We start from the raw sequence: 26,660 nt of genomic DNA on the forward strand, positions 1-26,660 counted from the left end.
CCGAACAGCTGTGCTCTACACTGTATATGCTAGAATCCAGTAAATGGTTTTTCTTGCAAAAAAAAAAAAAAAGATTCCACAGCTCAAGAAAAATGTTTAAGTGTAATTTTTTATAGATAGAGTCAAATTGCTGTCCAGTAATGCTGCCCCAGTTGTAATCCAGCCAAGAGCGCTTGGCCATATCCTCACTAATGCCGGATATTCAATCTTTAATTTTTCTGGTCTCCTGGGTGAAAAATTATCTCATTCTCATTTTAATTTGCATTTCCATTATTCATAGTGAGGGTAAGGATCATTTTACATATTTATTGATGACGTATTTTTTTTTTCTGTCAATTTCCCACTGCCCATGTATATGCTTTACCCATTTTTATTAGGCTCTTAATGATATTTAGAAGGTATTCTCATATTAAGATATTAATATTTATTGGGGCACCTGGGTAGCTCAGTCGGTTAAGCATCCAACTCTTGGCTTCAGCTCAGGTCATGATCTCATGGTTCATGAGCTCGAGCCCTGGCATCGGGCACATAGAGCCTGCTTGGGATTCTCTCTCTCTCTCTCTCTCTCTCTCTCTCTGCCTCTCCTCCTGCTCACACACATGTGCGCACTCTCTGAAAACAAATAAATAAATAAACATTAAAAAAAAACTTTAAGGGGTGCCTGGGTGGCTCAGTTGGTTAAGCATCTGACTCTTGATTTCAGCTCAGGTCATGATCTCACAGTTCATGGGATCAAACCCTGCATCAGGCTCCATGCTGACAGTGCAGGGCCTGCTTGAGATTATCTCTCTCTCCCTCTCTCTCTCTCTCAAAATAAATAAACTTTTAAAAAAACTTTAAAAAGATATTTATATATGTTAAAAATATTTTCTATCAAGGTGCACTTGACTTATTTTTACCTACGGCACACTTTTTAAACATTTTAATTTATAATTTCTGGATTTCGTGTCTTTCTTAAAATTGTTTTTTTTTTTTATTTCCAGGATATAAAAATAGTATCCTCCATTTTCCTCTGATACTTGTATATTTTTACTTCTTTCCATTGAGTTTTTGCATCCTGTCAAGTCTTAGGATTTGATTTTACTCTTCCTACCTTGTTACATTTTTATGGATTCTGTCAGAGGATACGAGACTCCTGGGTCAGAGACAAAGGACTTTGCTTCTCGTAGCGCAGTGGCAGCATGAGCATTAGTGTGTTACTTTCAGTTCCCCTTGCCCCCAAGGCCCACAGGGGTGATGCAGATCCTGTTTTCCCTGACCAGAGATGTTCATTGAGCTTAGGGAACCAGCCTTTTCTTAGAGGAAAAAGTTGTCATTTCATCCCTCAAGGATGCTCGCTGAAAACACAGCCCTGGGGAATGGCCTGGGCCAACAAGTAGTAGTATGTGTTGGAGAATGAGCCCCCTCGACTACTGGCTCACAACAAATTCACATACATTTTCATACGTGATGAGAGACAGGGATCCATTTTCTTCCCCCAAATGGATAGCTGATAGTCCAATACCATTTGCTAAGTAGTTTCTCATTAGTGATTTGGTCACTTGGTTAAAAACACCACTAACTTAAAATACCACTTTTGCCGTATGCTACGTTCTACATTCCCAGTCGTAGGTGGTATGCTTCTGGATTTACACTTCTGTTTAAAGTGATCAGTCTCGGGGCGCCTGGGTGGCTCAGTCGGTTGAGCGCCGACTTTGGCTCAGGTCACGATCTCGCGGTCCGTGAGTTCGAGCCCTGCATCGGGCCCCTGTGCTGACAGCTCAGAGCCCGGAGCCTGTTTCAGATTCTGTGTCTCCCTCTCTCTGACCCTCCCCCATTCATTCTCTGTCTCTCTCTGTCTCAAAAATAAATAAACGTTAAAAAAAAATTAAAAAAAATAAATAAAGTGATCAGTCTCTCTAATAACAAAACCGTTTGGTTTACTAGAGTGATACGAAGTTTTGATATCTGATAAGCCTAGTCCTCCTGTTTTTACTTTTTTCTTGCTGTTTTGTGGTGGATGCTATTCTCGCTCATGTTCTCCTCAGGTGAAATTCAGAATTACATTTTATAATAACCTCTGCTGGAATTTTGATGGATATTGTCTGGAATTTACAGATTGAGAAAGAAAATAAACAGCAGTCAGTAACAAGGTGTATCTTTGTGATCATTCAGTTTTTTAAATGTCTTTTGGTAAAATTTTCTTTTTCTTTGAGATTTATAATCTCTGGATGCATTATTTCTGGATATTTTATAGTTTTATTGTGATTAGGAATAGAATCTTTCCTGTCACATTTTTAATTGGTCACTGCTGATATACAGGAAAGTAATTTATCTTTTTTATTTAAAAAAAAATTTTTAATGTTTATTTTTTAAGAAAGACAGTGTGAACGAGGGAGGGCCAGAGAGAGAGGGAGACACAGAATCTGAAGCAGGCTCCAGGTTCTGAGCTGACAGCACAGAGCCTGATGCAGGGCTCAAACTCACGAACTGTGAGATCATGACCTGAGCTGAATTTGGGTGCTTAACTGACTGAGCCATCCAGGCGCCCCAGTGATTTTTTAAAATTTGATCTTATTTTGGGTGCCTTTACTGAACTCTATTATAAACATAATATTCCAATTAATTCTCTTTGATTTTCTGGTGGAAAGACATATCTGCAAATAATGGCAATTCTGGCATTCCCCCCACCCCCCAATATTTATCCTCAATTCTTTTTCTTATTACATTGGCTGTGACCCCCCCCCAGTGCAGTGTTCAAGTGGGCATCTGTGTTAGTTTCCTATTACTGCTATAACGAGTTACCACCAACTTGGTGGGTTAAAGCAACAGAAGTTAATAATTACCCTACGGTTTTGGAGATCAAAAGTCCAAAATGGCATTCGCTCGGCTACAGTCAGGATGTCTGCAGGGCTGTGTTCCTTCCGGAGGCTCTGAGGGGAGAATCCATTGCCTATTCTAGAGGCTGCCCTTCCTCCATCTTTCCAGCTGGGAGTGCAGCATCTTTCAATCTCTCTCTGACTCCAACTCTACTTCTCCTGCTTCCTCCTTTCACTCACAAGGATCCCTGTGAGTACATTGGGCTCACCCAGATAGTCCAGGATAATCTCCCCTTCTCAAAATTCTTAATTTAATCACATCTGCAAAATTTCCTTCCAGTGTTTAAGGTAACATATTCACGTGTTGCAGGTGGTAGGATATGGACACCTTCGGGGGCCCGTTGTTCTGCCCACAAAAGCATCCTTGCCTTAATCCAGATGTTTCAGGGAACGAGAGTAATATTTCAGCATTAAAAAGTAAGGTTTGTTGCAGGCTTCCAACCGACCATTTTATCAAGCCAGGGAGTTTCCTCCTCTTCCTAGATTGCTAGATAAGGCTTTTATCAGGAAAGGATGCTGAATTATTTTAAAATGTGGGGTCAGGCATCAGATGATCTTCTTCTCCTTGAAACTATTAATGTACTGAGTTACATTCATAGAGGTCTTCATGCTGAAATAGCCTGCAAATTCTAGGATAACCTCTATTTGGTCATGATATATTATTCTTTTTATACAATTATGGGTTCAACTTGCTAGTATTTTATTTACTATATGGTTACATGTACGTTCAAAGTATGAGTGGCCCATGACCTTCACGTGTGCGTCTGAGCATGCACACAATATACTCTTGCATGATTTTTAAAAATATTTTTAAAATGTATTTGTTTTGAGAGAGACAGAGAACATGAGTGGAGGAGGGACAGAGAGAGAGGGAGACGCAGAATCCGAAGCAGGCTCCAGGCCCCAAGCTGTCAGCACAGAGCCTGACGCGGGGCTCGAACCCACAAGCCGCAAGATCATGACCTGAGCCGAAGTCGGACACTTAACCCACTGAGCCATCCAGGGGCCCCTCTTGGATAATTTTAAAATCAGGATATTCCCTTAGGTGTACTTTATGCACAGGTCATTCTCACATATTTAATGTTAAAGAGCTAACAGATGATTTTTGAACCCTGATGCCCCAGATGGGTCTTATACAGCAGCCTAGCATAAGTCACAAGCTCTACTTTATTTGATAGATTTAATGGGGCCATATTTTTGACTTTACAACAGTGACACAGCTCTGATGGACAGTCCTCGAGAAATAAAAATATATACATGCAAAGTTAGGGAGAATGACTAAATTGAGAATGATGCCTGGGAGAAGAGAAGCTCCATGGAGTGGGGCTGTCTGGAGGCCAGGCCCAGCCATCCGGGGTGGGTGTGGGGATCCTAGAAGTGGGAGGCAGCATCCGGGCCTTGGCTGTGCCCTGAGTGACTCTGGACAAAACCCTTGCCCCCTCTCTGGTCGCCCTTCTGCCTGTGTCAGGTTTAACGTGGAGTCTGAGACCCCCTCCCCCTTTCCCCATTGACCTTCTTGGGTCTGGCCTCCCTGAGACTGGACCCCTCCAATCACCACCCTTTACTGGGGGGCTCAGATCCCTGGGGGCCTGGAGTTCCCTTCCTCACCTCCTTCTGGAAACTTAAGGGTATTTTTGCGCAAACTCCCACAGAGTTTGGGGGAAATCTAACAGGAAAGGGATAAACCTTCAGCTGTTTTCTTAGTCCCTCCACTCAGCTGCCATTAGTTTGGCTCTTAAAGAGCCAGGCCCCCTTTTCTCACTGCCATCCAGCAGTGAGGCTTTCTACCTATTGGAGGAGACTTTGGGGCTGAGAAGGGGGAATCCCAGCCAAACTGGGGTTTCATGTAGCCCATTTGCAGCTGTTGGAGTCGTCCAAGGGCCTCCCCTCAGCTGGGTCTGGGAGGGCTCTAGGGGGCTAGGAGCTGTGTTGCCTGGGTTCTGTCCCCTCATTCTACATCAGGCACTTTATTGCTGGACCTTAGTGGGGTAGGCTTGCCCCTGCTCTTCCAGAGCCTGGGAGGGAAGACTGGAGGGCTTCCTGGAGGAGGCTGTGGAATGGGAGGGGTCGGGGCAGGAGAAAGAGGCCAGCAGCAAGCCTTTGCACATTGGGGTGGGGGCTGGGGCCTGGCAAAACCTTAAATGAGGAGCTGAATACAAGCGAGCAAAGACCACAAAAAATACAATGTCTTAAAATGTTGATGTGTTTTGGAGATAGAATGGCTTAGTGTGGAGGTTCCAAGTAAACCCTGGTAATTTTTTGAGATTTGGTGTTTGAGACCTATCTTCTTTGAAGAACTGGGTCTCCCACTGCAGAAAGGCACACATACATCAAAGGATGCCTTCACAGGAGGTCAAAATAGTTTCCCTGGCCCCAAGCTAAGAGATAGCTTGACGAAGGTCTTCAAGTACATGGAAGGCGGCAAGTGGAGCCTGGCAGGTGCTCCGTTTATAGAGATAAAGGCGAAAAGATGGTGACATTTTATAGCAGCACTGTGTTTGCCTGAGGAAGAAGTTGTACTGGCTCTTGGGAGCAGACTAGGGTTCCAAGAGGATAGAGAACCCCAAGATCAGTGTAGTCATGAAAACCAGTAGGCAAATAAGCCAGCCGTAGGTGCGCTATGTCGAGCCCTGTGCGGGAGGCCATTAAAATCAGGTCATCCAGCTGAAATCAGAATCTTGGAGCCCGTAGAAAACATGTAAGTTTGAAGCATACGAAAGAATTCATAGCCCAGAAAAAGAAGCAAGCATTCCTGGGACCTTAAACTGTAATACTGCTTGGGGAGGTCTTCTGCCCTGGCCTCGTGTATGGAACCCACAGAGGGTTCCACTCTGTGGTCAGCTTCGTAGCTTCTCTGATGGCTGGACTTCTTAAGGAGACACCCAGATTCTCTGGTCCCCTGAGCCCCAAATCTCAAGATTACTTGGGCAGATCGATCAGAACATAGAACATAGACCCCAGGTCCCATCACAAACCACCCACTGAGGATCTCCAGGAACTGGGTCAGGACATGTCTGGTGGATTTTGAACAGCTGCCCTGTGGCTGACTCCTCGGGTCCTCGGGGCCAGGCTTGGGAAACACTGGCACGGGATAATGACAGTTGACCCCATCGATAGGGAGGCTGGAGGGAGCACAGAACTATTGGGTGTTCAAACGTCATGAAGTCAAATGTGTTTTTGAAAAGCTTCTCGTCAAAGCTTGCCTTTGAATTATTTCTCGCTTGGGAATTACTATTCCACAATTTGTTTGGAATTTATTTGAAACAGCAACACTGGAGGCCGCACACTTGCTCTCCAGTTATTAGGCGGGATTCTGCGGTGTGAACATCCTTCTGTTTATATCTGAAGCTTATGCTGAAATGAGGATAATGGCAGCAGTGAACATTTACAATGTGCTTGCTCTGTGTGTACTAGGGGCGGTGCTCAGTACTTGACGCGAGTTTATGTCAAGTAAACAGGCTTGACGGAGGATGAGGCAGTACGGTTATTGGCCCCATTTTACAGCTGGAAAAACCAACGCGCGGAGAAGTGACCGGCGAGGTGATTCACCACGGTGGAGTCTTGCCCAGTCTCCAGACTCCTGCTGCTGACACTGCTCTCTGCCACCGCTAATTCTGTCCCCTCTGCAAGAATTCCTCAGGTCGCCCCCATCCGTGTGGATGTTTCCCCGGGGCAGCTGGGCTACCCCATGGCACCCACCTTTCCCTCCTCCCTAAGCTCCCTTTGTTGACTGACGGCTTTTCCTCCGCAGGCCTGTGTTGTGGAGAGCTGCCGATGGGACTCACGGCCCCCGAAGCTCACTGTGGTCGGCGCTCAGGGTTGCGCCTCCCTCTGCGCCACCCCCTGCCCCGTCCTGCTGGCCCAGGGCCCTTTCCTGTGGGATTTGCCGCCACCTTGCGCTCAGTGCGCCCCCACCCCCACCCCGCGCTCTTGGACATGTCCTCTGTTTCGTTCAGGACTCAGGCATGGGTCCCAGAGGACAGATGAATGCGGGGCACTGGGGTGTATTTGTCCCCTCCCCCCACTGACACATGTCCACTGTCCTCAAACCACACTTGTGCACCCAGTCCCCCATGTGAAGAGATCCTAGCAAGCCCCCACCCGGCCCCCACATATACCTGGACAAGCTTGATCCTAAGGATAAACACAGAACGAAAGAGACGATAATGAGGACAAGGGACTTGCCAATAACAACAAGTATCAGAGCCAAAATTGAAGCTTAGGCATCCCTCCAGCCCTTCTGGGCCATATGCCGCCCCTCTGTGCAGTACCTGAACTCTAACTTTTTTTTTGATTAAGTATTTATTTATTTCTTGGGAGACAGAGAGACGAGGGGAAGAGAGAGAGAGGGAGACACAGAATCTGAAGCAGGCTCCAGGCTCTGAGCTGTCAGCACAGAGCCTGATGCGGGGCTCGAACTCTCAGCCAGGAGATCATGACCTGGGCCGAAGTCGGACACCCAACCGACTGAGCCACCCAGGCGCCCCTGTGCGGTACCTGAACTCTAAAACCAAGTAAAGCACGTTGGCCCTACCTGAGGGACACCACTGCTTTCTTTCGGAGCGCTCTTTACCAGGTGGGAGGTAGCTGGGATCCAAACCACGGGTTGGTTTGATTCCAGAGCTGGTAGACTAGCTTCCTGGGTAAAGAATCCATGAAGGAATTATAAATACGCCATCGATGCGGGGCGTGTGCTGAATGTATATGCCAATTTAAACTTTTGAAAATGGCTGGTGACCTCAGGATGGCGAGGTGTGGGGGGAGTACAGAGGTTAGTTCATTCGAACACACATCTTCCAGTTACACACTCTCAAAGCAAGTCTGGGTTTCTGGCCAGGTGGGCAGCTGGAGGGGAGCCGTGGCTTTGCTCCCACGCGTCCTCAGCGCGATGAGATGTTGAACATTTGTTCCCGCCTGCCTCTTTCTCATCCTTGCTGGCCTGTTTCCTCTTACAGAAGAGGGTTATAATAATCGAAATTGTGCAGGCATCCACGAAAATGAGACGAGATGATGGGATGAAAAGCGCTTAGTAATCCACAAACCAGCAGAAAAATGGAAATCGTCCCCATCTTTCTGTCTCACTGGGCAACTGGACCATGTTTGTTTGTTCTTGTCGGGGGTGGGGACGGGGGATCTTTAGCAGGAGAACGTGGCCAGGGGTGATGGAATCAGCCGTGATGCCAGTGCGTGTGGCCGAATAGCACGGAGGGAGGAAAGCGCCCGTAAGGTGTGCTTTGCTCTCCGTGTGGACGTGCTCTCTGGGTCTGGAATACCGACCGAGGCAAACAGGCGGGGCTCCTTCCGCAGCCCCGTGACTAATCAGCAAGCATCGGAAGCCCAGCCTGCAAATCAAACTTAATTGTTCGCATATGTTCTCCAAGCTCTCCGTTTATGGCGAAGGTACCAGAAGGCTCTTCGCCGTGCTGATCTGTAAACACATAGTGCAGGGGCCTGTTTGGAAATGGGCTCAAGTGAACAAATCAGTCGTTGTTCTGGGGAGCCCTCTGTGAGTCCTGCAGAAACGACCCCAGCTTTTTTTTTTTTTTTTAACGTTTATTTATTTTTGGGACAGAGAGAGACAGAGCATGAACGGGGGAGGGGCAGAGAGAGAGGGAGACACAGAATCGGAAGCAGGCTCCAGGCTCTGAGCCATCAGCCCAGAGCCTGACGCGGGGCTCGAACTCACGAACCGCGAGATCGTGACCTGAGCCGAAGTCGGACGCTCAACCGACTGAGCCACCCAGGCGCCCCACGACCCCAGCTTTAAAGCCGTCTCCGAGTGCTAAAATGCATCAAGGCTGGATCCCAGATAATGACCCCATTGTCCCAAACTGAAAATCCGCGAACTCCAGCGGTCCTCTGTTTCCCCAGAAGAGCAGCCTTCTTGGCTCAGCAGAGGTACTGTGAGCGTCTGGGCCGCGTGGTTCCTTGTTGTGGGGACCAGCCCGTGCCTCGCGGCTGTGAACCTGCCTGACTTCTTCCCACGAGACACCACAGCACGCCAGCACCCCCGACCCGGTTGTAACACACGAGGATGTTTCCAGATGTCCCCCAGGGGCCCAGATTGCCGGCAGTTGAGAACCAGTGAGCGAGGGTGCAGGTGAGAGCGGGGCTGGTCCGGTCAGTGTGAGCAAAAGTGGGGCTTAGAGGGGAGGATAAAGGAACCTCGGGCTAGAGCAGAGCCAAGTGGATGCCTCTGTGAATAACGAAAGCCGAGTTCCAAGACGGTGCAAACAAACAGCCTTTGCTTCAACTGGCCATCCTCAAATTGTCCTTGTAAGGCGATGGCGGAGGATGCTGAAATGGGCCGGACCACTTAAAGCGTAAGCCTTGGGCCCGGCGTGAGGTAGAGTACCAGCAGCGAGGACAACAGGAGTTTGGACGAGCGGGAGATCACGGAGACCCAGCCTTGCGGTCGCCGGCGTCTGCTGGGATGGCAGAGTCCCTGTGAGGCAGAGGCTGGGACATACGCGCACGTTGGCACGCACACGTGCATGAATGCACACGTAGTGAAGACGGCGAGCTCGTTACTCTAGTGCCCGCCCTGCGGAGCGGGGATCGAGCCCTGCCGGAGAAGTGGCTCAGGGCCAAGCGGGAAGCGGTGCAGACCTGGCCCCTCTGATGGAGTCAGGTACAGGGGCAGGACCAGACGTTTGCTCTCGGGTCGAGAGGTATGGTGTTACAACCTCAGCCACATATACAGGTCTTTTCCATTAAAAAGAAGATGCGCTCAGGTACCAGCTACTCGCCATCGGGAGAAGGAATAATAATTTTCTAGTGGGGTTTCTATTGAGATTTTAGCAAGTCTTTAGGGCCACGGAAGCTGGTGCTTTGTGTTGGCACCACGGCCTTGGTTGTGTGCGTGTGGGCGCACGTCTTTAACACACGGCCATACACGAGTCAGGTTTCTTCTGGAACCTGTTCTGACCTGTCCCCGGCCTCACCCCACACAGCTGGACACAGCAACCCCCACGCTGGCGATTGCCCGGCCAACAGATTCTGTGACAGGACAGGATGATCCCAGGTGGGGTGGGGGGGGAGGACCACAGGGGGATGGGGGTGAGGGTGGCTGTTTATCCCCATGAAGGTCAACCTTGACTGACTGTCTACTCCAGCTGTTGGCCTGGCGGGAGGGGGGCGGGGGGGGGCTCGTCATCTCTCAGCGGAATCTGAAAAAGACAAAGCCCTATGACGGTCCAAATCAGAAACATGCTGCAGGCCTCCTGGAGACCTCGCGCTCTCTGCCCTCTCCCCCGAAAGCCCTCCCCCGGCTCGGCTCGTACATCCCTCTGCCTCCCTCCCCTTCATTCTCTGGAGGATAAAAGGCAGGTAATGAAACACCTTTCTTTTAGGATGCCTTTACCTTTAAGGTGCGAGGGATAATACCCCCCAATCCGGGGAAATGCCGGTTCAGGCTTTGCCTTCTGCATTGAGAATCACTGGAAAAGAACAGCCTGACGTGCCACAGTGTCATTTTTCTCCAAAAAGAGAAATGACGAGTAAAGCATCTGTTGTTGGGGGCCTTCCCGCTTTCCGTCCTGATAAGTAAGCAGCCTGTGGCTGCCATGTACATGCTCCGGGAAACAAGATGCTGGCGCCTTGAACTCCTTCCTCTGCTCTTTTCTCTGCAGACGCTGCTCTGGGTGTCTGGGCGAGCCCCATAATCTTCCTTTGCCGCCACCCCCATGCCTGCGTCTGGAGGAGTGTTTTCTCTTCCTGAGTGTGTAGGCAGCCTTTCCGGGATAAAACCCACCCGTGTTCTGCCATCTAGCTGTTCCTTTGCAGGGCTTAGCTCTCATCTGGTGACGGGGGCATTTTCGGTGGTTTTCAGCTGACAGCAGAGAGTACTCGTCATTGTAAAACTTGTGCTCGGCCCTGCTGTCCTATGCCTCCCCCGTCCGGTGCCTCCCAGGTGGTCACTGAGCCCACAGCCCCGGGAAGTCTTTGTTCTGCGAAGGGAGAGCCTTTCGGGAAGGCTTGCCTCCTGGAACTCTTTCTGGAAGGTTCTGGGCTCCTCCAAGCCACAGCACCCCAAGCCCCCACCTGCCTAGACCCTGGCTGCTTCCGTTTCCCACAGTCTGCTCTGACTCGAAGCCACGGCGTCCCTCTCAAGAGGGTTCCAGAAGGAAATTAATGCGAGCGGTACATTTTGCAACGAAATGCTAAAATAGCAATCAGTGGAACTATTTCCCTGACGTGCAGGTCTAATGTGCTGCGTTGAATCAAAAGTCTTGCTCAGTGAGCCAACTCATTAAATCCTTATGAGCGGCCATCCTCAGAGATTTTCCTTCTCACACATTCTCCTGCTCATTCTGTCCCAGTTCAGCCCTATCAGGACTGCTGTTTCTTGTACTTGCCTCGTAACTACCTCTCAGGGATGTGAGAGGCCAGGGTCGTTCGGGGTGGCTGTGCGGGAGGATATGAGTGGAAATAAAGGAGAGAGGAAGAACACCTCTTCCTGTCCCCATTATGTGGGATCCGTCGCCTCTCCCAAACCCGGGTTCCTGACGTTCATCCAAGACGTAAAGGACCCAGACCATGAAAGATTTCCCTTGGGCAAGCCATGTGTTCTGGGTCCAGGCAATGCTCAATTATGTGCAGGAAATGGAAGCAGAGCAGGAAAAGCTCAGAAACGTGAAAACCTGGATAATCCTGAAAAACCCTTTGGCCGTTCATTCTAACCCTCCCCCGTATTCCATTTCCAGCAGCCATTCACAAAAGGGCGTGCCTGGGGAACGGAAGTGCTCAGACAATCCAAATGACCGATTCGGGATAACGACGGGTGTCGTTGTTTTCTCTGCATCCTGTGGTAGAATCCAGTTTTTATTATGAGTGACCTCACCTGGAGGAGACCTTGAGAAAGGTCTCAAAGGAGAATGGTCCCCAGGTGGCCCTGTCAGTCACCCCCCGAGAAGGTCACTGCTGGGCCTCCTGGAATAGAGCACCTGCATGTGGGGGCTCGCGGTGACCACGGCCTCCACCGTCACACTCAGACATCAAGCACGAGTGGCTTGGGGTGGCTCCCACAGCTACTGAGGCTGACCACGACCCCGGTTGTCGGGGTGGGGGTGCGGGTCTGGGCGCAGGCTCTGGCCGGGCAGTGGTACACTCTGGGCTGCTCAGGCTTTTAAAGGCTGGAAGGTCCTTCTTGGCGTGACAGATGGGAGGCTCGGACCTTGCTCAAAGCGACAGGTTTCTGAACACTGTTCAGTGGGAACAAACAGTAATTTGGACTTTGCTTTTCAGCCTGGACTCTTTCCTGTATGGCCTCCACACCCTCTTCAAAGGTGACTTTAGAATAACAGCGCGAGACGAGTGGGTATTTGCCGACATGGACCTTCTGCATAAAGTTGTCGCCCCGGCCATCAGGATGTCCCTGAAGCTTCACCAGGTAAAAACCAAAACAACAATCCATTTTTTATAAAAGGATAAGCCTGAAACATGATGGGGGAAAAAGCCTTTTTCAAAAACATGGTCCCTTTTCTTGGCATGACGTTTGTGAGCGGGCGTGTAACTAAGCATCGAGGCCGTCCAGATATTCTTGACCTCAGCGGTGGTGATTGGTCTGCAAGAGCTGCTGGGGGCGGTGATGTCCCGCTAGGACCGAGAAGGGGAGCTGGCCACCGAAAATGACATCTCAGAAGTACCCAAACTGTATTGCAAAGGCAGAGAAACCAAGGCTGAAAGCCGTTTCCCTAGGCACCTTCCAGCGGTTAGGACAATGGGACGAGGACGTGTCCTCTACCCCGTCGGGATTCGGAAGGAGTGTGGGAAGAGAGTCCACGCGGAGTGGACTTGGCCCTTCGGGTCACCGGCCGAGTCGCCATGTGGTCACTCACCCACGGATCAGCTCGCTGGTCTTCCCCGAGCCTGCACATGGACCTCTTTCCCCCCCAGGACCAGTTCACTTGCCCCGATGAATATGAAGACCCAGGGGTCCTCTATGAGGCCATCCAGTCCTTCGAGAAGAAAGTCGTGATCTGCCACGAGGGCGACCCGGCCTGGAGGGGCGCCGTGCTGTCCAACAAGGAGGAGCTGCTCACCCTGCGTCACGTGGTGGACGAGGGCACTGACGAGTACAAGGTCATCATGCTCCACAGGACCTTCCTGAGCTTCAAGGTGATCAAGGTACAGTGGCCCTACCTCCCGGCTGGCACCAGGGTTCACGTCTCAGGGACACAGTCTCGGAGGAGAGGAGGTGGGCAAAGGGGCCAGGGTCCCTCGAGCCTGTGAGAACCAGCGTGTCCACAAGGGCTTTGGCGAGGAGTCCTGGTAGACACGCGTGTAGATGAGGGTCAGGATCTGCCTTGTTTTTAAACACTTTTCTAGTTCGCCAAAGTTCCAGAACTTTCTGTAATAACCTATCCCTGGACCTGGGGGCTTTCTTACCAGGGTTTCTTTTCTTCGTATAGCTTCGAACCACTGGACCAAAGCAACAGCTTTCTTATTCGCCCTGTTTCCCCATGAAAGTGGCATCATACCCATCTTACAGGACTGTCCGCGGCTCCGGCTTGACTGCGAAAACACCTTTAGGCCAAAGTCCTGTGGTCACAGATACTCAGACCCATAGCCCTGGTCGCTCTCCGTAGGTTAAAATCAACAGACTGAAAACACATGCCACCATCTGCTTTTCTCTCCGTTCCTTCCCCCGCCTGCAGGTTAACAAAGAATGTGTCCGCGGCCTCTGGGCCGGGCAGCAGCAAGAGCTCATATTCCTTCGCAACCGCAACCCGGAGCGCGGAAGCATCCAGAACAACAAGCAGGTCCTCCGAAACTTGATTAACTCCTCCTGTGACCAGCCCCTGGGGTACCCCATGTACGTCTCCCCACTAACCACGTCCTATCTAGGGACCCACAGGCAGCTGCAGAGCGTCTGGAGAGGCCCCGTCACTTTGGACGGCATCAGGACGTGGTTCCGAACCAAGTGGTTAAGGTAGGTCTTTACCACCAAGGCCTTCATCCAGACGTGGGGGGGGGGGGGGGGGGGGGGGGAGAGCTCCCCCACTTCTGGTTAGAGTTTCACTGTTGTGTGATTAAAACCGCTATTCCCGTGTGGCCTAACAGATCATTTGTTTCCCTGAGCAGTCTCGGATGACGAATCAGGGAAACCTCACGCAGATGAGAATCTGTGTCCCTCGCACTTGCTGAGGCTGAGGTCTGGCTGGCGTTCGTGCACGGCGTTCGCGCGCAGTGTTCGTGCACGGTGATCACGCAGAGCATTTGTACGCAGCGTTCGTAAACAACGTTCGGGCACAGCACTCACGCACAGAGTTCGTGCACGGCGCTCGCGCAGAGTGGCACGGGTTATGGGTCTGCAGGAGTAGCTGTTGTACATCTGTTACGGGGCCGGGGCCTGAACTCCCCCAGCACACGGCTTCCAACCAATAAGCCTTTCTGCTTGGGATAATGTCTCTGGTTAGCTGGGATGAATTCTAGGCGGTTTGGCCCAAGTATGGCAGAGCTCCAGATCTCAGGCCTCGAAGCCCAGGGTTCTTTCAGAAGGTCAAGGCTGCAGCATGTGGATCCCGATGTGTCATTCATTTCTCAGGCACTGGCATCTGGGGAGCAGACCCCTCCCCCGCCCCCCTGCATCCCAAGTGTGCTGCTCACCTGTAGAGTGTGGTCTTTTTTAATCCTGATTTCCACAGGGGTGTGGTGGGGCACTGGTGGGGGGGGCGGGGCGGGTAGAAATGTCTGGTGAGGGCCCTTGAAGTCCCTCTCCCCCGACAGGATGCGGAAGGGCTGTAACGCCGGCCAGCATGGTACAGGCAACATCGAAGACGTGGATGGGAGGGCTGCCCCGTCCGCGGGAGGCGGCCACGCTCCGGGCGGCGAGAGCCAGGAGAGCAGCACGGAGCAGCCCAGAAAAGATGGGACCCACCACTGGTCACCACACGAAGGGACACAGAGGACAGGTGGGTGCAGCGGGCCTCACGGTTACTGATCAAGGCTCCTCTGGTCCCCGTGACTGACACCACGGGTTATGCTGTCATTCTAGCCTCGGAGAACTCCTTCTAACAAAAAGAAAAAATCAGGATTGGGCCACAGGATGCCCTAAATTTACTGACTCTTGAAGGTTCTACTCAGGAAAACCTCTGGTAGACTCAGCTTTTTTTTTTTTTAAGTTCATTTATTTATTTTGAGAGAGCACACAAGTTGGGGAGGGGCAGAGAGAGAGGGAGGGAGGGAATCCCAAACAGGTTTCGCACTGTCAGCAAGAGCCCAACAAGGGGCTCGAACTCACAAACCGTGAGATCATGACCTGAGCCGAAATCGAGAGTTGGATGCTTAACCGACGGAGCCACCCAGACGTCCCTATTAGAACTCAACTTTTATCCTTTATCCATATCCTGTTACCTTAGCCAGCCATCTGTCTGTCTGTCCATCTGTCCCCCCTCTTACTCACTTGGTGGCCATCGGATCGTGTGCCTACTGTGTGTGGCCGTGCTGTAGCTACCGGTCCAGGCTGGCACGTGCCTCCTTCCGGGAGTGGACCCTCATTCCTCTCTGCATCTGTGGGGTGCACAGACAGGCCTCCTGCCCCCCCCTTTCCTGCTTCTCTCTGGTTCCTGCCTCCACCCCCCCGCCACGTACACCTGCCATTTCAGAGGACAAGAAACGAGGCGGAAAAGGGTGCCGGCAGACCTGATGGATGAGGTGCACTGGTCCATGCTGGGGAGAGTTTAAAGTTTAGAATCGCTTTGAAACTGGTGCCCACCTAGTGAGGCTCACCCAGGTGGATGAGGTTCTGAAGCCCGCTCCCCTGGGGACAGGGTAGGAGAGGCGGCACCGAGGGCTCGAGAGGACACGCCAGGTGGCTTCAGGACGGGCAGCTGCTGCGTCCTAGCTCCTGCCCACACATGGGTGCTCGGCTTTGCCCTTCGCAACCTGTTAAGCTGTTTCACCTTTTGGCCTTGGCGCTTCCTTACCATCCAGAAGCCTTCGCTAAACACCTCTCTGTGCGTGTCCCACAGGCCAGCTCTGTACGGAGGGAGTTAGCCAGGGACGGTCCCTGCCTCCTGGAAGTGCCCCAAGCAAGGCTGAGGATTTGACCGAAACAGTGAGGGTTTACATAAACACAGGCAAGCGGTAGGTAGATAGACAGATGATAGAAAGATAGATGATAGGAAGGAATGAAGGAGAAAGAAAGAAAGAAAGAAAGAAAGAAAGAAAGAGAAAGAAAGAAAAAATAGTATAATACATATAGGGAGGGACACCTGAGTGTCTCAGTCAGTTAAGCGTCCAGCTCTTGATTTCAGCTCAGATCATGATCTCAGGGTTCATGAGTTCAAGCCCCGCTTTGGGCCCTGCACTGATGGTTAGGCGCCTGCTTGGGATTCTCTCTCACCCTCTCTCTGCCCCTCCCCTGTTTGTGTGCTCTCTCTCTTTCTCAAAATAAATAAACTTAAAAAAAAATACACATACATAGGGAGGGGCGGGGGGAGAGATGACTGATAGATGACAGATGGATAAGCCTGAGAGATGGAAAGCTAGAAGATGGGAAGGAAGAAGGTGGGGAGAGAGAGGGAGATGGGTGGATAGGCAGAGTGGCTGGCGTTAGCTGCTCAGAGGGGACAGAACCCCCTGCCCCTTGACTGAAGCCATCCTCCCTGAACGCGGAGTGAGCGGTGCCCCTGCCCGGCCCGAGGCCTCAGTGTGTGGCTCGCTCTCAGGCTGGGACTTTCTTACTGCTTGGTTGACCCTTGTTGTTACTGAATGAGGAATGTTAAGGTTCAAGATCACCGAAGTGATTTTCCAGATGGGAACGTGCAAGGTGGCTTCCACATGGAGAAGAGGCTGTGTGTTTGTCCAGGTGGCTCGTCTGCAGCGGAGAAAGTCTGGGGCCGGGGGATCTGGCGGGAGGAAGGCCGGGGGTGCTGGACGAGCCTCGGACCCAGTGAGACTCCTCCTCTTCGTAAGGAGTAAAAGGGTGCCCGCTGTGCTGGGCCCGGCAGAGGCTAGAGTTCCTCCCTCTCCTCACAGCCCAGATGCCGTGGGTCGTGAATGTTCTTCCCATTTACAGCCAGAGGCCAGCACCTGGGAGCAAATACAGACTTTGGGGGCAGATACTACAGCAGGATCTTCCAGAGGCCAAACCAGCTGTTGTTTTCCTTATTTCTTCTCAAAACTGCTCCTGCCAAGGTCACTCCTGGCTTTCCATGCTCTCCAAGGTGCCTGGGCTCCCAGCCCTCATGACTGTCAGCTCCCCACCCCGCCCCCCGCCTCCCGAGGCTGCCTCAGGCTCCCAGACCAGCGGTCCTCCTGTTCAGGGGCCTGAGGGGGCCCATCGCCAGGCCCCAGCGGCTTTGAAGCCGCCCGCCCCGGGTCTATCAGGACATCCCTGCTGCGGTGACAGATCTTAATAACAATCGTTGTGCCCGACCCTCACCTGTGTGCTTTCCAAGTGCAAATTCACTAGTGTCACCATGACCCAAAGAGAGAGCCCCTCCCCATACTCACCTTGCAGCTGAGGGGACGGGGCATGAAGTCACATCACTGCCCAGAGTCACGCAGCTGGGACTCAGACCCAGAAGCCGCCATTCTAACCACCGGGCGCGGTCCCTGCCCTCTGGCCCTGGGGTGCTGTGTCACCTCATCAAGTGCCGCCCTCGTCCCCAAGCCCGGGCACGAGCCGATGGGGCCGCCGCCCTGCACCTGCCCCAGCCCTCCATCTGTGCTGCTGGCCGCGTCCCTGCCCTGAGTTTGTCCTGTCCCCTGGCTGGCGAGTCTCCTCTCACACCTGGTCTCCCTTGTGACCCACGAGCAGGCAAAGCTGACACTCCGTTCCTCCCCAAGCAGCCAGCCGGGCTTCCTTTATGTCCCCACTTGGGGGTGGGGGCACAGGGGGGAACCCGTGCTGACATGCCTGCAGAGGAGGAGTCAATGCCCCGCTGCAGGGGGTCAGAGGACCCAGAGCGGGGAGGATGGGCCAGCCCGCCCCTCCCCTCCCCTCCCCTCCCACCTCACACACACGAGGCACTTCTCTCTTGCTCTCTTTGGCCCTTCCCGCAGCCCTGATGACTCCTGGCAGCCAGAGCGGTGTCCTTTGAACTTAAGGCGGGTCAAGGCATTCTTCGGCTGAATCTCGGTGTCACGGCCTCCCTTCCCACCAGCGGCAAAGCTGGAGCCCTTTGCCAGGGCAGCTGTCACAAAGTACCACGCACGAAATGGCTTGCCCCACAGAAACGGTTGTGTCCCAGTTCGGGATGCTGGAAGCCGGTGATCAAGGCGATCAAGGTGCCGGGAGGTCTGCTTCCTCCCGAGGGCTGTGGGAGGATGTACGCCAGGCCTCTCCCAGCTTCTGGGGTCTGCTGGCTGGCTTTGGCGTTCCTTACCTTGTAGACACATCACCCCCTCTCTCTGCCTCCGTCTGCACGTGGTGCTCTCCCCGGGACACCTCCCGGGTCTGCGTCCGAATCCCCCCTCTCTTTGAGGACGCCAGTCCCGCGGGAGGAAGGCCCCCCGGTATGACCTCATGGGACAAATTACACCTGTAACCGCCCTATTCCCAAGTCAGGTCACATTCTGAGGTGCTAGGCGTTAGGACTTGAGTGTGTGGATCTGGGGGGCACGCTTCTGCCCTCGCCTGGCCTGCGTGGCTCCCCGTGACGGACCATCTCCCCGATACCTACTTTCTGCCCTCTGGCCGGCTCACGTTGCCCTGGTCCCCGGGCCTCCTCGCTGACCCTCGTCACGCAGGCTCCCCCTCAGGGCCTCTGCGCTCCTGCTTCTTCCGGCTCCAACATGCTTCTCCCCACGTCGCGGGTCCCCCGCTCACTCGCCCAGCCTCTCATCGAATGCCGCCTGCCGGAGAGGCCCCAGCAGGCCGGTCACACAGCACCGCCCCCACTCTGCCCTGCCACCACCGCGTCAGGGACCGGGAGCCGTCCACTGTCCCCGGCCTGCGACAGCACAGCGCAGTGGGTGCTGGGTGTGGCCGGCCCTAACTTCTGCAGGGGACGGACAGATGGCCCCCGCCCCACCTCCCCCAGCGAGGGGCCCTCGTGCATGTGTGTAGGCCTCCTAGTCTGCGCGTCTGTACCCCATCTGTACCCTGCCGACAGCGGCAGGAAGGCCCGCCGTCCAGCCTGGGAAGCAGGGCGCCTGGGGCTGTGGTCTGAGCAGGCTCTGGGTCTGGGTGGAGACTCCCGAGTGCCAGGCGCCCAGCACAGGGCCCCGCAGGAGCGTGTGGGGGCTCGGCCTGTCCCTGGTTTCCTGGCCCTGTGGGGGGAGGTGTGGCCGCAGGAGCGCCTGGGTGAGGCCCCTCTAAAGTGCCAGGCTAGGTGGCCGCTCAGGTCTGTGGTGGCCCTGTGCTCAGCGGTCACTGGTTGAACGAGCGGATGGTTGCCCCCAAGCTCTGAAAGCTGAGTTCGGCCATTCGCACCGAGGCCTCCCTTTAGGGCCAGACACTGGGTCATATTCCCAAGTGGGACCTCAGCGGTAGCCGGCGTCTGTCCGTCACGGCCGCGAGCACTGGCGCCAAGAGCCGCTCACCCTGCTGGCTTGTCCCGGGTGCCCCAAGCCCCCTGCCAGAATCCCACCAGGGCCCGGCTCTGCACCTTCAGAAAGTTCTCCGGGAAACCTCTCCTGGTGGACACTCTCCTGGTGACGCCTTGGGGACAGGGCCCTGCCCACACCAAACTGGCACAGTCCTGGGAAGAAGGGGGACCCCAGAGGGCAGCCGAGGACCACCCCCTGGGTCCCCTGCGGGCTACCGCCCACCCCTAGAGCATCCGGGGTGTCTCTTGGGAGGCAGTAGGAGCCCCAGCTGGTTCACCGAAGAGCTCGAGTTCTGCAGAGAGGTTACCTCCTCCAACCATTCGGGTTAGCGTCCCCAAGGGGGCCCGGGAGCTGAGGGAAGCTGGGGGTCGTGAGTCCCAGACAGGAGATGGCAGGGGCCACCCCTCCGGCCCTCGCCCCCCTCCAAGCTCTGGCTGATGCAGAAACTGCCCAGCGTCCCCACCCTCCCCTTGGCAGCTGCCCAGGGTTCTGCCTCGTGTGAGGGCTCCCGGGGTGAGTCCTCTCTTCCTAATGCTCACCTGGGAGCTTCACAGGCGGTGGCGTGAGCAAAGCGTCGATTCTGGGAGGGGGGTGTCACAGGGTGGGGATGGAAGCCACAACTGCACTCGAAGGGATGCGGCGTGTGAGACGGTGTCCTTGAAAGTAGCATCTGGGACCCCCAGGAGCTCCTCAGCACAGCAGGGGAATAATCTGGAGGCAGGCTGGCGTGCAGGGCCCCTGAGAGAAATCTAGAGAGGCCCAAAGTGGGTACACGAGAGGGACAGGTTGCCTCCCCCACACTCAGGACACAGACGCCTCTCCCTCCTGCCCCCTGGAAAAGGTAAACGTCACCTTGTTTTTACTACTACTGTGGTTGAAGCCATACAGGGACATCTGCCATCTTGTGCTGACATTCTCTGCACCTGCTCACCCTCTGTGTGAAGTACAAGGACGGGACCGTCGTCTCTGATCTCCCCGTCCCTCGGCAGGTAGAAACACGCCCCACCTCGTAAGCGGCGTGCTGGAGCCCCAGGCCTCGGAGGACCAGGGAGGTGAGGGCTTCCTGAGGCTCCGTGCCGCGGACCCTTGGCACCCGATGAACAGCAGTGCCCACAGGTGTCCGCGGGATGACAGGACAGCCACACCCAGCTGGCCCTCCAAAGACTGGGACCCCTTACGCCCACCCGCTCCTTGGCGGGTGCGGACGGCACGGGCACTCGGGGAGGGTTTCTGACTCGGGCCGGGTCAGGGAACGTTCTCCATTCCCGAGGCCCCGTGTATACCGGCCCCTGGGGTCCCAGGGACAGAAGGCCCCGAGAGGGAGCCCCTGGTGGGAAGGGGCCGCCCCAGCTGGCCGGCCGGCCCTGCCCTGGGGAGCCCGGACCTGCTGCAGCCGGTGGTGCCCTGACGAAGCCACCTGCCTGCCCTTCCGGCAGGCCGGCGCCCCCCACCCCGCCCCACTGTCCTGCCTCGGAGACCCTGGGTTTCATCGCAGCCACAGCCCTCTCTGGCCTCCCCGTCTCCCCCCAGGCGAATCAAACTCCTGTGCCCACACGAGTGGAGACCAGGGCTCCCAGAAAGGGAGCCTGCCCAGCCAGCGGACGTTAAAGGCTGTCCTCCGGTCAAGGGGAGGGGATTTCCACGCCCAGATCTCTGTCCTTGGCTCGGAAAGTCCCTGCCCCAGTGCCCCACCCCAGAGGCCACCCTCCAGCGCGCGGTGAGGGCCCGGCCTGCCTGCAGGGGCACATCCGGGGGTCTCAGCCTCTAGGGCAAAGTATTCTCTAAGCTTCTCCAGTGGTTCTAATGGCCGAGGTCAAGAAGCCGTGTCCCCACTCGAAACTTTCCGGGGCCAACTCTGTTCCTCATCAGGGATTTACGACACTCTAGGGTCTCAGTCTGAGGTCAGTCCTACGGGAGGGTCCCTGCCGTCCCTTACTGCCAGTCAGCATGCTGTGTGCTGAGCCTGTGGGAACAGCGCAGCCGTCGTCCCTTCAGGGGGGCGGGGAGGATGGCGGCCAGTGCCGTGCACACCGTAGAGCAAACAGTTACCACCCGTGGGCTGAGCGCCGTGCGGAGGGAGGCCCCGGGGGTCGAGGTGGAGGGCCTGACTCCCTGGAAGGGCACGACAGAGCAGCTTAGCCAAGTGGCAGTGATGGAACGGTCGGAAGGGTGAATGTGAACCAAATTCTAAGGACAGGGATCTTGTTTTACGGTGCCCAAGGCTCGATTCCCGTAACCGGGGACCCAGCGGCTCCTTCCCCTGGGCCCTGCCTCTCGGTTCTCACACGCGTGTCCCAATCCCGGTCCTTGCCAGACTCCCGGAGGACTGACCCCTGTCCCCAGCCCGCCACACTACGTCTGCTGCCCCCCTGCCCCCCATGTGCCCCGCACTCACTATACGGTCTCGATCACGGCCCGACGGCCTGCAGTCTTCTTGCCACGCCAAGAAGTAGACGTCCCAGCCGGAAGGGGACTGGTCGCTGTGGTGGAGGCTGGTGGCCTGCTTGTGGGACGGCAGTTAGGAGTTCATAACTAATCTGAATCCCAGACTGGACAGGAAGGCTATGCTCTCTAATAGGAGGCGTCCCAGAACCTGTCACATAACCATCAAGGATGGAGGAATGGTGCCAACGTGATGAACCAAGGAGGGTAATTTCTATGGTATTTCAACCCGGGTTCTAAGGAGGTTTGCCCTACAAACGCTCCTCATTTGATAATGGAGAACTGGCAAAGTAAGTAGAATTGGAAAATAATTACCCTGAGCAGCACAGATGAATTTAGCACGATTTGCTTACTTGTTCCACTTGCAGAATTAATTAAAAAAAAAAATTAAGAGCAGCAATAACAACCACAAAAGGCAACAAGAGTGAAGCGATGAGATGCGGGGAGTCACATTATTTTGCACAGAACACAGACCATTCCTCTTGGACGGACAGATGGGTCTTCGTCCCTTTGTTTCTGGGACTCGCTGACGAGTTCCCCCACCGAGCACGGGTGGTCCGCTACCCAGCCATCAAAATCACTGACTTGCGGATGAATGTAGGGTATTTTTGGACAGCAATCAGCATTACGGTATAAATCACAAACAGATGTTTGGCCCTGTCAGACTGAACAGACTACCAAATCACCGTCTCTGCTAATTCGCATTCGTCAGGGTCCCTTTTCTCCCCGTTTTTCCCTCCGAGAGGGTAACTTAGCTCTTCGGTGTGGGTGGATCAGATGGGCGCCGGCCCCGGGTTGAGAGCGCCAGGCCAGGGGCTGCCCACGCTCCTCCCAGTCCTGTGGGACTCTGAGCGGCACCGTGGGTGGGTCCCTCCAGCAGATGGGCAGGAGCGACCAGGTGGGGACACCTGTGGAGACGGGCACCCCTCCCCCCCATCCTGCTGTCTACACTGCACTGGATCCACATGAGGCAGAGGGCCCTTGCAGCCAAAAAGAGGCAGAGTGGAGGTGGGGCTGGAGGAGACCCTTGGAATCTCTGTATTAATATGGTCCCTAAGGCACTCTCTCTCAAGGACATGTCTCTTCTCGGGGCCTCCTATACACATACGTAAGAATTTTAGAATCGCCAGATGCACAATTACTAACTTGGACATTTGGGGTGAGGTGGAACATGAGAAAATGCACGGGACAGTCCTCAGGGGGCCACCCCTTCAGCCCCTCTGTTTTTACCGACTAAATGCCTACATTGTCGCGGCTTCGGGAGACATGTCGATAAGGCAGTTGGTAGAACCGTGTGTGAGGTCACTATCTGCTCCCTTCAAAATGATAGTTCAGAATTAGAGCCTAGAAATTGTTGCTTAAGCGACTCAGCATCCTGGCAAGCACACGCCTTCCTCCCCCCGCTTCCCTATAAAACTGCCAGCGGTCGCTCCCTTCTCCCAGAGACGTGGGCAGGACCAAGCCTTTGGGGCAGTCGGAACCCTTCTGTCGAGAATGGCCTTGTGTCCGCAAGCCTCAGCAGGAGCCCTGAGCCCAGGCGTGGCCGGCACGAGGGAGTTGGGGGCCACGCGCATGTCAATGCGGGCCTGGGCCTGGCCAGTCACACCTGTGAGGGCTGCTTCTTAATGACCTTGATTTTAGGGGAAAACTTTTGTAGAAAACGAAGGCTGAGGCAGGTGGCTCAACCATTCCCCACGTACCTTTTGAGGCAACTAAAAATGACACAAGCCTGCATGTTTCTTCCCTTTATCGCTGCTTATCAGGTGAGCATAGGAACCAAGGTCCTGACGCAGGAACCGAATTGGATTTGCTTGCTAGGGTCAAGTTACACTGTCAAGTGACACATCCCAGGGTGCCTGGGTCTGGAGCTTCCGGAAACGCAGGACTCGCGTCGATCACCCTGACCCCCGCTCCCCGTGGCAACACTTCCACTCGCCCGGGGGCTGCCGGGGGCTCTTGGCTCAAGCCACGTCCTCAGGGTCCCGGGAGGGGCCGGCCCGGCCTTGGCAACAGTGGACCAACCCGGGGCCCAGCTGCCCGTCCCGCCGCACAGACCTTGACGTTGGTAAGCACTTGCTGTGGCAGCCGGTTCCGCTTTCTTTTACAGGCGGGAGGAAAGGCCGGAGCCAGTCTGTCCAAGCACACGAGGCGTTGAGCCAAAGGCCGCCGGTGCTGAGCTCATCGGGCCCCATCCTAGAGAGCCACCCGGCCTTCCTGCAGACGTCCACGTCGGTCCACGAGCTGGCCCAGAGGCTCTCGGGCAGCCGGCTGTCCCTGCACACCTCGGCCGCGTCCCTGCACTCGCAGCCCCCACCGGTCACCACCACGGGCCACCTGAGCGTCCGCGAGCGGGCCGAGGCGCTGATCAGGTCCAGTCTGGGCTCGTCCACCAGCTCCACCCTGAGCTTCCTCTTCGGCAAGAGGAGCTTCTCGAGCGCTCTGGTCATTTCTGGACTCTCTGCCGCGGAGGGGGGCAACACCAGCGACACCCAGTCGTCCAGCAGCGTCAACATCGTCATGGGCCCCTCGGCCCGGGCCGCCAGCCAGGCCACACGGGTAAGGGGCTCGGCCGGCGGGCCAGGGTGGGGGTGCGGGCCCCCGCGTCTGCCATCGCCTCGTCCACGGGGGCCCCAGACAGGAGGTGTTCTGGCCGTGCGCGGAGGCAGACGAGACGCACGGCACACGTCCCGCAGGTGATGACACACGGCAGGCAGTACGGAGCCTGCGAGACACCGGAGCTGGGCTGAACTGCTCTCCTTAGCCCCGAACCCGGGATGCGAGCGGGTCCACTTCCCCCCCAGAGCAGGAACACGTTCTCCTTCGTTCCCTTTTCACGCCAGTCTGGCCCGAGGGAGGGGGAAGAACACACATCAACACCGGCGTCAGACTACGGTCCGTTCCTTCCGCCGGATTCAATCTGAAAGCTGCCGTGGTGTGGCCTTCTACGCACGTATTTAAATGCTAGGAAACGAGAGGTTGAGGGACTCCCCCTAAGCAAACGGCTCCTTACCCAGAGCTCCAGGCGAGCGGACGTGAGGCGAACACTCGCGCTTCGTAAGCGAGAAAGTGAGTGAACGGACACTCCCCACCCAGCGGTCGGGAGGCGAGGACGGGAGGCACAGGGCGCACTTGGGTGTCACAGTGCAGGTCTCCCGAACTCCTTCTGGGTGTTCACACATTCTCCTGCCCTAAAAAGCACGGGAGTCACGGCCTGCCCCTCTCTGGTTGGGGGACTTGTCTGCAGCGGGCTGACGGGGGCCACGCCACGGGAAGGTGCCCTTCCCACCCCTGGGTCCACGGTCGGCAGGAACCCCCTCCGCGGGGCCGTGGGGCCGCGGCAGTGGTGGGGTTGTGGGCCTCCTGGAGCCCCCAGGCCACACTGCCAAAGGCAGGGAGGCTGGCTCCTTCAGAAGTTGTAACCAGGTTTAGTTAGGTCACTAAGGTCTAATCAAGCTTCCCTCATAAAAATGCACAGTAACAGACTTTTCTCCCACCGCTCAATCTGTTTAAGATGCCGTCTGTGGGTGTGGTTCTGGGATTCTGGCAAATTCAGTTTCCCTCTTTCCAACAGGACAGCTGGGCCCTTGGCACTCTGTGCACCCAGGGTAAATAACCATCCGTATGACGGTTCAGGGGCAAACCTGCCGTACTGAGCGTTCCTGCCAGGCGGGAAGTGTATGTGTGTGTGGGGGGGGGGGGGGGGGGGGAACGCTGGCCAGAACCCAGGAAATCCAGGCACACAGTGACCTCTCCCCCGAAGGCCCGTGTTCCCAGCATGGCCACATGACCTGGGGAAAGGTCCCCGTGTGCAGAGCCCCTAGCCGCCCCCCCCCCCCGGCACATTGGACCCCTGGTTTCCTTCCTTCCCCACCGAAGCCAGAACCCCGGGGCCCCCGCATCTGACCTGGGACCTGCCGCGTTGGCGGGTTAGGTCGGCCCCTGCGGCGGCGGGTGGGGATTCAAAGCAGCAGTAGGTAACATTTGCTGAGACCCCTGCCTCTCCTTTCTCTCTGGAAGCACCTCTCTGAGCCGTGTGAACCCACCGAGGCCACCGAGCAGGGGCAGCTTCGCGACCGCCGTCTGGCCGAGGCCATGGCAGAGAACGGGGGGCTGATGTGCAGGAGAGCAAGCCAGGAGGACATGGGCCTGGACGACACGGCTTCCCAGCAAAGTGCGTCCGATGAGCAGTAGGGGGCAGGGCTGGCCAGGAGCCCCTCCTGTGGAAAAACGAGAGCTGCTGTAGCCAACAGTGACTTTACCTCGGGTTCTGGAAGAGTCTCACGTGAGGATAAAACACGGGGCAGCACACCCCCTTCCCCGACACGGCTCCAAGCCACCCCCGGAGCCCCCCAGACGTGGGACGCACAACACACTTTCCAGAATTTGAAAATTCTAACAAAAAGCCATGTAATATCTTAAATAGAGTAAGTAGAGCACATAAATAACTCTTTCCTGCCCTGAAGAAACTAAGACAAGTGCATGTTAATAATTGGCATTTTATACATTACCGTTACCACGTTAAAGGGACAGCAGCACCCATCGTACCATCCGCTGGTCAAACGCAGTAGGGTTCAATCTACGCATAAAGAAAACCTCACTTCTTTATAATATTTATGCAGACGTCAAGTCAGTATAAGCCAGCGGCAGCTTTTCTGCAAGAAACGTGGTAGTGCATGAAGTCGGGTCTAAAGTATCCCGTGAGAGATCCAGCGACGCTAGTGACCCAAGTTTAGAAATCTAGGCCTGTGGGAGCACGGAAAGCCATTTGGAATCCCATGACGCTCAACTGTAGTCCCCGGCTTCCCACAGCCAGGCCTGTCTCGCCCGGCGCTCCCATACGCTCACAGGAATGTTCGCTGG

The 26,660-nt window shown here is 55.1% G+C and overlaps 1 protein-coding gene across 1 annotated transcript in view; it reads left to right on the forward strand.

Annotated features, from left to right (window-relative positions):
• Positions 1–26,316, forward strand: part of PCNX2 (pecanex 2) — a 299,183-nt gene extending 272,867 nt beyond the window's left edge. The window contains exons 29-34 of the mRNA XM_042908044.1: positions 12,105–12,249; positions 12,756–12,986; positions 13,517–13,791; positions 14,589–14,773; positions 23,908–24,356; positions 25,818–26,316. Coding sequence (XP_042763978.1) covers positions 12,105–12,249; positions 12,756–12,986; positions 13,517–13,791; positions 14,589–14,773; positions 23,908–24,356; positions 25,818–25,991 — 1,459 coding nt within the window. The 3' untranslated portion in view covers positions 25,992–26,316. The remainder of the gene's footprint in view (positions 1–12,104; positions 12,250–12,755; positions 12,987–13,516; positions 13,792–14,588; positions 14,774–23,907; positions 24,357–25,817) is intronic.
• The last annotated feature ends 344 nt before the right edge of the window (positions 26,317–26,660 follow it).

The sequence above is a fragment of the Panthera leo genome, chromosome D2, assembly GCF_018350215.1.
Source record: "Panthera leo isolate Ple1 chromosome D2, P.leo_Ple1_pat1.1, whole genome shotgun sequence".
NCBI classification, from domain to species: domain Eukaryota; kingdom Metazoa; phylum Chordata; class Mammalia; order Carnivora; family Felidae; genus Panthera; species Panthera leo.